The sequence below is a fragment of the Oncorhynchus nerka genome, linkage group LG13, assembly GCF_034236695.1.
Source record: "Oncorhynchus nerka isolate Pitt River linkage group LG13, Oner_Uvic_2.0, whole genome shotgun sequence".
NCBI lineage: Eukaryota > Metazoa > Chordata > Actinopteri > Salmoniformes > Salmonidae > Oncorhynchus > Oncorhynchus nerka.
This window is the reverse complement of record NC_088408.1, coordinates 66,701,643-66,712,367: the sequence shown is the minus strand read 5'-3', so window position 1 is coordinate 66,712,367 and position 10,725 is coordinate 66,701,643. Positions and strand designations below refer to the sequence as shown.

The following is a 10,725-nucleotide window of genomic DNA, read 5'->3' as shown; positions in this document are numbered from 1 at the left end:
AATGCCGTTAACAATTCATTACCTTGGTGCGAAGTCTCCTCCCTTGGAAACGGCCAAATCTTCCTTCTGCTAATTTCACCCGTGTTTATCATGGTCACAAAGCACATTTTTTGTTTTCATGAATATTTATGATAGACAATTTTGAGTTTGTATTTGTGGAATTTAGTGGAAACCGCTTATCATCCACACACAGGCTTTAAAATCACAGCACCAATTTAAGAACCGCCTAAACCCAATCCTGCTGCTCGTAATCACATAATTGTACGTGAGTTTCGACATATTCTCGCCGTTTCCTTTGTCCACGAGAGGTTAGTTCTGAAATTATAACTATACAGTTCATAATGACAAGTGGAAGGTATGTATCAGTGGAGGCTGCTGAGGGGAGGACGGTTCAAAATAATAGCTGGAACAGCACGAATGGAAACCATGTGTTTGATACTGTTCCACTCATTCTGCTCCAGCCTATCACGAGCCCGTCCTCCCCCAATTAAGGTATCACCAAACTCCTGTGGTATGTATGATGATGTGGCTGTTATGTTAACCACTTTAGAGACTTGTGATGTCTGTTCTTTACCTTTACTGATGGGAAGGTCTGTGATAGCAGCCACCATTTTTTTTCTAATAGCACCACCAAATTAACACCAATTATGTCTTTTACAACACGGTTGCTACTGATATCATTTTTCACTCTTGAAGTTGGACCCACATACTGTGTAAACTGGAACCCCTTTGAATTTATTGAGCATATTGTACATTTATTTATTGATGAATGTGTTTTAGGAAAGACAAATTTCACAGTGAGATTTTTATTCAACATTACTACAAAGATTACTGTCTTTTTGAATGTTATATTTCAAGGACCATAGACTCAGGGACCATAGACTTGGTGAAGTAGAACTAGAAGCCCTCCTAACAATGCCTTTTATGTTCTGTTAAATGTTTCTGTTTCTGCAAGATGATATACTGCCAGGAGAGGGGGGAATAAAAAATTTAACAGATGTTCTGTATACATTTTGGCTTAAATTCACTCAAACTCTCACTACACTAACTGTGGCGTACATTTCTCCCCCGAAAGACTTCATTACCCATATTGCATTGCTATGTAGCCGCAAATGTACTTGATCCAACATGTCAGCCCCCGTTGGAACGATGGTTGAAGACTCAAGCAGTGAAGATGAAGATCTGGAAAAGTTTAAGGAAGCAGCTTGGAGTTTTGGCACGTATGGAATTAATGGTACACACAATACCGACACGGCAGGTAAATTCAGCCTAAATAACATTTTGCTTTAGCTACAGGATGTAACTTAGCTAGCTAATGCTAGTCAACAACAAATGTGGGGTGGGAGATAGATTTGCTCGCTTGCTAAAGATTTCACACACTAAACTATCTTACCCCAAAACAGCAGCAAAGTCTTAACAGTAATGTAACGACTGTTGTTTTAGATGGGGAATGCAATGGGAAGTTATCCCGTCGGTAAGTTGTTATTTTTCTCTGAATGGCACGCTATCCCCTCTGTATTATGACTCACCATCATGCATAGAGGTTCTGCCTCACGTTTGGCTTCGCCAGAACAATCGTGTTTTATGTAATGCTATGGTCAACAGTGTGGCTGTATCTAAACATGAACATGATGGGAACGAGCTTCAGACGACTCCGGAGTTCCGTGCGCACGTTGCAAAGAAATTAGGTGCTATACTTGACAGGTACAGTATTTCTTCTTTGTCATGGGAAAATGTTAATGAAAGATCAGTTTTTACTATTATAGCTACGTTTAACCTTTGCCTCGTGTTACCTCCACCTATCAACTTTTCAGTCGCCAACTTTAATCTAACTGCAATTTGATATTCAGTTGCATTTCAGTGATATCTGCAGAAACAACAAAACCCTGCACACTGTCAACCAAATATGAAGATGAAGGTGAGGGTTTATCCAGAAATGGTTTTACATTGAAACTAATGCAGTAGTTACGAACTGTATGATGTCAAATATGATGCGATATAAATGCTGTGTGTGGTCTTGATCTTTTTTCTTGATTTTTTTTTAAAGGTTTCCGGCTGTTCACCACATCTGTCCCAGGAGAGTTTACCATTGATCCCCCTCCTCCCCCTGTAAGGCGTCGGCCCGTCCCCAGCTCAAGGTGATGCTTGTTCTATGTAGGCCTGACCTTTTAACCTTTGAGATGTGTGAGGTGGTTTGATGTCACCTTCATAACTACTTTGGGAAGGAATCCTTACAGTAGCATTGCATGATTGAAGTATTCCTGTATCTCATATTGTAATACTACTGTAATAAACCGTAAGTTTGTTTCTGCAATTTTCTCCTAGTGACAGTGACAGTGAGCTGGAGATGAGACTGAGAGAGGCGGCCGTGTCAGTTACAGACCTCCTATCATCTGCTCTCCCCAGCGCAGTTACACCTTCCCTGCCAAAGTTCCTCAGCTCAGATAAATTGAAGAAGAAGAAGAAGAAGAAGAAGAAGAAATACAAGGTTCAGGAAGGAGAGGACAGTAATAACAGCCCTGTCCCAGAGAAAAATAAGAAAATGACAGCTCCTCGCGAGGTTGAGAACTGTGGAGAAGCCTCATCTTATGCTAAAATGGAGGAGGACCAAAAGAGCCCCGAGGAGGATAGTCTACCGCTGAAGGTCAAGAAGAAGAAAAAGAAACAAAAAGGCACAGATGAACGGGTGGAAGAGGAAGTAGAAAAGCACTGAGAGACTTCTGGACTCACTTGTTGTGATTTGGGATATTGGCAGTTCCATGCTTGTAAGAACTGTTAACCTGTTGTAGCTTGGGGTTCTTAGCATTCATTATAACATGTTCAGGTCATACACTGTTATTTTCTTTAAATAATCACTGCAATGTTGTACTACAAACATTGCAGTGATTATTTAAAGAAAATTGTTTGGAATGGAATACGTTCTTTCAGAAATGTGGAATACTGTAAGTCTCACCAGATATTTTATGACATTTTTTTTCTCTGCCCAAAACACAATCAGTGCTATGCCTTGTTTTGTAAAGAAAGCAGTTTACACTGATGTCAAGAATTCTGAGAGCATTTTTATTAAAACACTTTTCTATTGATAATATACATGTTTATTGTAAAACGGGGATCAATCGCTCAGCGTTCTCTGTTTGCATGGATTTAGATGTGGTTGTTTCTAATGGTTCATCTCTGACCTCAGATCAGCAGACTGACACTGAGTACAACGTTCTTTAATAGTAAGGCTGCTAATTCAAGTGACGAAGACTGATAACTGGCAGTGAGTCTGTCCTGGATTTATGTATCTAGCAAGAATGAGTTACAGTTTCTCTGGAAAATTTTACTGCAGAAGTAGCTTTGGAGAATTTGCATTACATCTCTATTACAGTTCTCTACTTACTGTAAAAACTATTTTGTTTCACCCACCCTCTACTCCCACCCCTTCACATTACACAGTGGTTATATTCTGTTGCTACTGTGCGGTAGAGACCATCTGTGCAGGAATGTAGGAGTTGATGTCTGCTGGCGAAGAGGAGAGGCGGTGAGGTGGATGAGTTTCACTAGACTGAGATGGAGGATACAGCTGTAAATTCCCAGAGGAAACTAAGAAAGACAGATGGTAAGTTATTAATTTCCAGTTTCTCTACTGTCATTCCAATTACAACCCTGCATTTAAAGTGCCCTATTTTGACTGGCAACTAGAGAATTCCATGGGTTATATTTACTACTATCTAGCTGTATTAAGATTACTTTGCAGTACAGTACCAGTCAAAAGTTTGGACACACCTACTCATTCAAGATGTTTTCTTTATTTTTTATTATTTTCTACATTATAGAATAATATTGAAGACATCAAAACTATGAAATAACACATGGAATCATGTAGTAACTAAGAAGTGTTAAACAAATCAAAATAGATTTTTAGATTTTTCAAAGTATCCACCCTTTGCCTTGACAGCTTTGCCTTCTCTCAACCAGCTTCATGAGGTAGTCACCTGGAATGCTTTTCCAAAAGTCTTGAAGGAGTTCCCACATATGCTGGCTGCTTTTCCTTCACTCTGCGGTTCAAATCATCTCAATGACGTTGAGGTCGGGTGATTGTGGAGGCCAGGTCATCTGATGCAGCACTCCTCCTTCTTGGTAAAATAGCCCTTACACAGCCTGGAGGTGTGTTTTGGGTCATTGTCCTGTTGAAAAACAAATGATAGTCCCACTAAGCGCAAACCAGATGGGATGGCGTATCACTGCAGAATGCTGTGGTAGCCATGCTGGTTAAGTGTGCTTTGAATTCTAAATACTAAATCACTGACATTGTCACCAGAAAAGCAACCCCACGCCATCACACCACCACCTCCATGCTTCACGGTGGGAACCACACATGCGGAGTTCGTCCTTTCACCTACTCTGCGTCTCACAAAGACGGCAGTTGGAACCAAAAAATCTCAAATTTGGCCTCAACAGACCAACAGACAGATTTCCACCGGTCTAATGGCCCAAGCAAGTCTCTTCTTATTATTGGTGTCCTTTAGTAGTGGTTTCTTTGCAGGAATTCGACCATGAAGGCCTGATTCAGAGTCAACTCTGAACAGTTGATGTTGAGATGTGTCTGTTACTTGAACTCTGAAGAATTTATTTGGGCTGCAATTTCTGAGGCTGGTAACTTTTTAATGAACTTATCCTCTGCAGCAGAGGTAACTCTGGGTCTTCCTTTCCAGTGGCGGTCCTCATGAGAGCCAGTTTCATCATAGTGTTTGATGGTTTTTGCGACTGCACTTGAAGAAACTTTCAAAGTTCTTGACATTTTCTGGGTTGACTGACCTTCATGTCTTAAAATAATGGTCTGTTGTTTCTCTTTGCTTATTTGAGCTGTTCTTGCCATAATATGGACTTGGTATTTTACCAAATGGGGCTTTCTTATATATACCACCCCTACCTTGTCACAACACAACTGATTGACTCAAACGCATTGAGAAGGTAAGAAATTCCACAAATGAACTTTTAACAAGGCACACCTGTTTAATTGAAATGAATTCCTGGTGACTACCTCATGAAGCTGGTTGAGAGAATGCCAAGCGTGTGCAAAGCTGTCATCAAGGCAAAGGGTGGCTACTTTGAAGAATCTCAAATAGAAAATAAATGTTTTGTTGAACACTTTTTTTGGTTACTACATGATTGCATATATACTATTTAACGTTTTGATGACTTCACTATTATTCTACAATGTAGAAAATAGTAAAAATAAAGAAAAACTCTGGAATGAGTAGGTGTGTCAACTTTTGACTGGTACTGTATGTGTTACACACTTAGTAGCTTTTTTAGATGTCTTCAGTCTCCCCTTTAGTGTAGTGTAAGAAACGGCATCTTTTGGGAAATAGTCTACACTTGGAGTAACATGATTCATCTTACCTGGCACAGGTGAAGGGGACTGCAAGTGTAGGGAGTCCTCCTGGATGGGTTGGTCTGTCTGCTCATCAGGGTCTGTGGTCAGAATCTAACCAATGCAAAAGTCCTTAGCAGATTCAACCCACATTAACACTACTACTGATCATTAGCTAGCGAGTCTAGACTTGTCTGTACCTGTATACTCAGACTTATGCAACTGATTATTAATGGCATCACTTTCATTTTAGCTGAATGTTTGGAATCACAGTACCTGTCTGACTGTGGTTAGACTGGTCAGTGTTCCAAGGCTGCTGCTGTCAGTGATGACCATTGCTTGGGACAGTAGGCTGGACGGAGGGTAGTGGGACATATCAGACTTGCTGTACACTGCAATGGAGAAATTGAGAGCAGGTGCATGGATACTTTATGAAACCCTCCTTAGTTCTAGCAGTTCTAGTTCTATTAGGTTGCTCTCACTCATTCCTTGTTTCACATATTATATTTCTGTCAAAGGGCAAATGAAGGAGTAAACATGCTGCCACTGTGGCCTTACTGTGACATGGAAGCTGTGTCATGGTTGCCATGAAAGGACTGTGGTGGCCCATGTGACTCTGGAACTGCTGTGTGAGTTGCTGCTGGGAAGTGGAATGAAGCTGCTGCTGGAAAGAGATTGGCTGAAGGGTGGTGAACCCGCCTCCCACGTTGTTGATGACAGGTACGGTTTGACCTGTTGAGCAACAGGCCAGGAAAACATGGATTATGCTAGGCTACTTTGTTAATGTCAGTTGGTTTTTATATCTGACAACTTTCTGATCATCACTGGAAAAGGATAAGATACAATACAGTGGATATGTTTTGAAATTACCGTTTTAAAAATAACTATGCTCTGAATTAGAGCTGTTTGAGTGAAGGGGACTGTGTGTAGAATCGGTTACCTATGAGGAGAGAGGACTCTCCCAGACTCATGACGCTGGGCAGGGAGGTCATGATGAGTCCATGGTGGGGAGCAGGTGAGGAAGACAGACTGTGCAGTGATGTCAGGGTGCTGACTGGGGGCAAGGGGCCACCACCTGATACCTGAGATGGGGAAAGTTGGTGGCAGAACCACAGCCATGGATTCTTGTGAGGATTGAGATGCTTTGTATACCCAAAGGTTTATGATGACGTGAAGTAATCTATGATCTCACTAGTTTAATGTGATATGGCTTGGGATTTCACTGCATTACATGATGATATATGGTTAGCGACCTCATGGTCTTATATAACGATGTAATATGGTTTGTGATGTAATATGCTTATTATGATGTAATATGGTTTGTGAAATAATGTTTTGTGATCACACTGATGTGTTTTGTAGTTACTAATCAATGTAATAATGTGATTGGGATTATGTGATCATTGTTGCTGATCTCTGGTTGACAATGAGTGACAATGAGAGGGTTGTTTGCTCCTATCTCACTGGTTTGTGATGGTGTAATGGGGATTATAACAATGTGTGTCGAGGTGAGATATGGTGAATTATAATATGGTAGGTGATCTCACTGGTTTGTGATGGTGTGCTTCCAGGAGTGTGTGACTGGGCTCCAGTTGAATGGGGCTGGCCAGGCGACCCCCCAAGCCTCTGTCTCCATTGTGACCCCTCGATGACCCCAGATTGTCACATGTGATTTGCTGGCTATACTTCATGCCTGGAAGAGAGGAAGCCTGTTAGGATGAGTTAGGATCAGGTGTTTCCTGGGAGGAGGGAATGCTGCACCCTGTCAGTCTTGGCTCTGTTCCTCTGTATAAGGGCACTGAAAATAGTACATAAGCAACATCTGATGACAACACTAATGATGAATTATGCTCTTTGTGGATTAAATGAAATTATATTTTGATTCACTTTGTTGAGGGTGAGTGTTACCTTGCTCAGGGCTGTGTGAGAGTGTGTGGTTGGTGGAGCTTGCTGATTGGCTGTTGTAAGGCATATCAAGAGCCAGTTTATGGCGGAAGGCTTCCTCCTTGCGGCGGTTAGCGAACCAGTTGTACACTCGTACCTCTGTCACCAGGTTAGAGCCCAGGCCAGCCAGCTGGGACGGAGACACACCCCTCTGAAGACACTCAGCCCTGAGGGAGAGCCAGAGAGGGCCCAGAGCAAGAGAAACCTCTTTAAAGGGGGACACTCTAAAATGACAGGGGCAGTTCCTCCATTGCACTGGAACTGGGAACATTTCCTGTTTTAGCTGACCTCTCCCCTCTCTCTCACCTGTTACACTCCTCCACTAATCCCTCTCTCTCCTCTTTGCTTGGGTTCCTCTGTCGTTCATAGGCGTGGAAGAGGATTTGCTGGGAGGCGGGTCCCCATTTGAACCTGTTCCTACGTCCCTTCCTCACATCCTCTCCCTGCTCCTCTCCAGACCCAAGGGCATGCCTGGCATTAGTAAACTCTGCATGGGGTGGTCAGTGAAAGCATATTTGTAGACTTTTGTATTGATGGATACTATATATTGTTATATCAGTATTGTTAATTATTCAGATAGTATTGTTTTATCTTTAAAACAATAGGGCTAATTCACAGGAATCTGTTTTTATATTAGCGTTTGAGATCATTTGCAATGCAACGTGTGTGTGAGTGTAGGACATGCAGATTGTGTGTCTCTCTACACATGGAATGTGAAAGTGGACAGTATCATGTTACCTTACATGTCTATATTTGACTCACAGTGACCAGTGGGCCTCCATAGTTGTTTACAGTTGATAGACATATTGAATACTGTATCATGATGGATTTACCCGTCTAAGGATTGGGGTACAGGGGATTGTGATTTCGCTATCATTGGGAAAACACACCAGGAGACCACACTTTCCTTACATGATTGAAATGGAAAGTTTGCAAATGTCAAAGCTATTTGAAACTTTTCCAGGAAGTGGATATAAGGAAGGACATAGAATGAGAAAGAAGAGTAAGAAAGATCCGTTGACATAATTGTTCTTCGCATCCTGAGATTCAGTCTTGTGTAAGAGCTCCCAATCCCCAAAACCGTATAGATTTATGGCAATGTATTGTGATTATTAATGAATGAGGTAGTCATGATTTGACCCATTATAAATGTTACACTTCAGAGTCCAGACTGTAATGTCATACTGTAGTGCAGTAAAGGCAGGTTCAGCTCATCAGCTGGTCAAATACTCACGCTGGCTAATCTCGCCCTGCTTCCTGACGTACCAGCTGTACAAAGCAGCCCGTTTCTGGTTCTTCATGGGCGTGCCTTTGTTGAGGTGCTGGGAGAGATGGGACTGGTTGAGGCCTGTGGACTCGACCACCTCTCTCTGGGGGAGGTTATGCTGCTGCATGTAGCTCTTCACTAGTTTTGCCACGCGCCATGGATCCTCCCTATCACACACAGACACACACACACACAGACAAAACACATATGCATAAAGAGGGGGAGGGAGAGAGGGATGTTGACAATAAGAGATAAGGGGAAGCACAGCAGGGCAAAGTCCAGCTCTCTCTGGTCACTGGAATTAAAACCCATGAAGATATGGATAGCCTACTTGCTGCAACACAAACCTTGACGGCTAGCAATAGTGCATAACATTTGTATTATGTATATTAACATACAAAAGCTTTATCTATGTTCGATGCATTTTATACTAAGGCATGGTGGGTCAAGTTGTGTTTTCATGCTAGGTGTTGTAAAATGGCCAACTTTTAGCTAAATACAATGACCAGTTAAACCATAATCTTGAGATATATGATGTTGTAGTTTGAAATGTGGTGAAATGAAATGGGATTTTCCAAATAGTAGTACATATTCACTCAAGCTGTTCTAACACACAGACAAACATAGCACATTTCTGTTAATCTTAACCATTGCATGTAGTTCATTCATTAAATGGACAGAGAAACCTGATGTGGTGGGTAATTAGTAACCAGGAAAGGAGGAACCCTCCTTTAAATTCACCTCAGAGGCCAAGAGAGATCTCAGAGGGAGCAGGAGAATGAGGGAGGAAGGGGGAGAGGGGGACTAAATTTGAGAAAGACGAAGAAAGGGAGTAGAAAGGATGCTGCCAGGTAAAACCGTCAATTGTTTGTCCTCTCTGGAACCTTTACTTGGTCAGAAAACGACAGGAAAAGAAAGCAGAGAAGAAAAAGAATGGAGAACAGAATCAAGTAACCACCCTAACACGTATTTGTTTTAAAGATGATTTTTTTTACAAATGAGTTGGACATTATTTTTTAAAAGTGAGAGAATAATAGCACAGCAAAGGGGTATGGCTATGTTGTTGTTGTTGTATGGGTTTGTGTATTAATATTTGAGGTTTTATAAAAGGAAGAGATTGATGTACTGTATATGTTGTTAAGGGGAGGATAGGGTGGATGGCAGACATTTGGGAGCTACTTACTGAAGCAGTTGGTCGACCAGAGCCCTCTGCCTGGCTGCCTCCTCTGGGGCTAGGGCCTCCAGCTCCTGGAATATGGGGGGTGGAAAATCCATTTCTCCCTCCTCCGAACTCTCGCCATCCCCCCTGTCCCCCTTCTCTGCTCCAGGGGTGACCCTCTCTCGCTCCAGTTCTCCCAGGGCATGGACCAGGACCTCCCGGGACAGTCCAGAGCCCAGCAGAGCCCAGATCAGCTGCTCCTGGAGAGCAGACAGACGCCCAGGGCCGGGCCCTGCTTCTCCTTTCCTCTCCTCTCCCTCCATTACGCTGTTGCCTAATCTTTACCTCACTAACACAGCACACAGACTACGCAGGCCACAGGTCACAAACACACACTCACACACCAACACAGACACACTGCAGTCATGCGCTTACACAAAAAACAGAGCAATTGGCTTCTGGAATCATTGCATTTCTGTCCTTCAGTTTAGGAATAGAGAAAGTTTGCTTTCATTTTCCCCCGTTTGATTTTTCTCCTCGTTCCGTTCTGAGCTGAGCTGTCTGGTTTTAGCCCTCCACCTGCTGTTATGCTTTAAAAGGTATTTTTTTCCCTCCCCCTCCTCCCCATGCGCTTTCTGTGAACTTTGTCCTCATCTCCGTCCATCCCTAACAGTGAGCAAAGTGCAGTCAAACTATTAATGAAAATAAACTGCACATTCATACAGCCTCCTGTATAACACACAAATGCAATACATATGTGAGAGGTTACAAAAATAAGCAAACTGCATCTTCATACGCACATTAAAACCTAGCATATTTATTTTTCAATATATTCTAAACCGACACAATTCTCCATGACACTTATAGGCATTCGTTTTAGGATCCAAAAAGGATAACAGCAAAATGCATATTTTAGACTGCCTTGATGTAATTTATGGCTAGTATAACTATGCTATTCTATTTCAAATCAATTGTAATGTAAAGGCCAAATGGAAT

At 42.1% G+C, this 10,725-nt stretch overlaps 2 protein-coding genes across 3 annotated transcripts; one reads left to right on the top strand and one right to left on the bottom strand.

Annotated features, from left to right (window-relative positions):
• Positions 1-1,093: 1,093 nt before the first annotated feature.
• Positions 1,094-3,086, top strand: LOC115139942 (protein CUSTOS). Its single transcript, XM_029677843.2, has 6 exons — positions 1,094-1,258; positions 1,444-1,474; positions 1,606-1,704; positions 1,851-1,918; positions 2,048-2,138; positions 2,326-3,086. Exons 1-6 carry the CDS (start codon positions 1,129-1,131, stop codon positions 2,711-2,713), a joined length of 807 nt encoding a protein of 268 aa, XP_029533703.2. The 5' UTR covers positions 1,094-1,128; the 3' UTR covers positions 2,714-3,086.
• On the bottom strand, positions 3,040-10,328 carry hnf1a (HNF1 homeobox a). 2 transcript variants are annotated; one of them, XR_010465614.1, is made up of 11 exons: positions 9,754-10,328; positions 8,538-8,737; positions 7,610-7,790; positions 7,268-7,470; positions 6,907-7,052; positions 6,300-6,441; positions 5,918-6,091; positions 5,636-5,751; positions 5,389-5,473; positions 3,978-4,169; positions 3,501-3,585 (listed from the first exon to the last, which is right to left on the bottom strand). XR_010465614.1 is itself a non-coding variant. In XM_029677841.1 (10 exons), the coding sequence occupies exons 1-10, from the start codon at positions 10,050-10,052 to the stop codon at positions 3,455-3,457; spliced, it is 1,677 nt and encodes a 558-aa protein (XP_029533701.1). In that variant the 5' UTR covers positions 10,053-10,327; the 3' UTR covers positions 3,040-3,454. The 2 variants fall into 2 exon arrangements, 1 of the variants encoding a protein (XP_029533701.1); XM_029677841.1 differs by lacking the exon at positions 3,978-4,169 and having other exon boundaries at positions 3,040-3,585; positions 9,754-10,327.
• Between the last annotated feature and the right edge of the window lie 397 nt (positions 10,329-10,725).

Bases quoted from the DNA above. Each gene is read 5' to 3' on its own strand.
- LOC115139942 (XM_029677843.2), top strand. From the start codon at position 1,129: ATGTCAGCCCCCGTTGGAACGATGGTTGAAGACTCAAGCAGTGAAGAT. The intron at 1,919-2,047 runs GTGAGGGTTTAT...TTTTTTTTAAAG, and splicing joins AACCAAATATGAAGATGAAG to GTTTCCGGCTGTTCACCACA. The intron at 2,139-2,325 runs GTGATGCTTGTT...ATTTTCTCCTAG, and splicing joins CGGCCCGTCCCCAGCTCAAG to TGACAGTGACAGTGAGCTGG.
- hnf1a (XM_029677841.1), bottom strand. From the start codon at position 10,052: ATGGAGGGAGAGGAGAGGAAAGGAGAAGCAGGGCCCGGCCCTGGGCGT. The intron at 8,738-9,753 runs GTAAGTAGCTCC...TGTGTGTGATAG, and splicing joins CTGGTCGACCAACTGCTTCA to GGAGGATCCATGGCGCGTGG. The intron at 6,442-6,906 runs GTGAGATCACCT...TCCCCATCTCAG, and splicing joins AAGCACACCATCACAAACCA to GTATCAGGTGGTGGCCCCTT.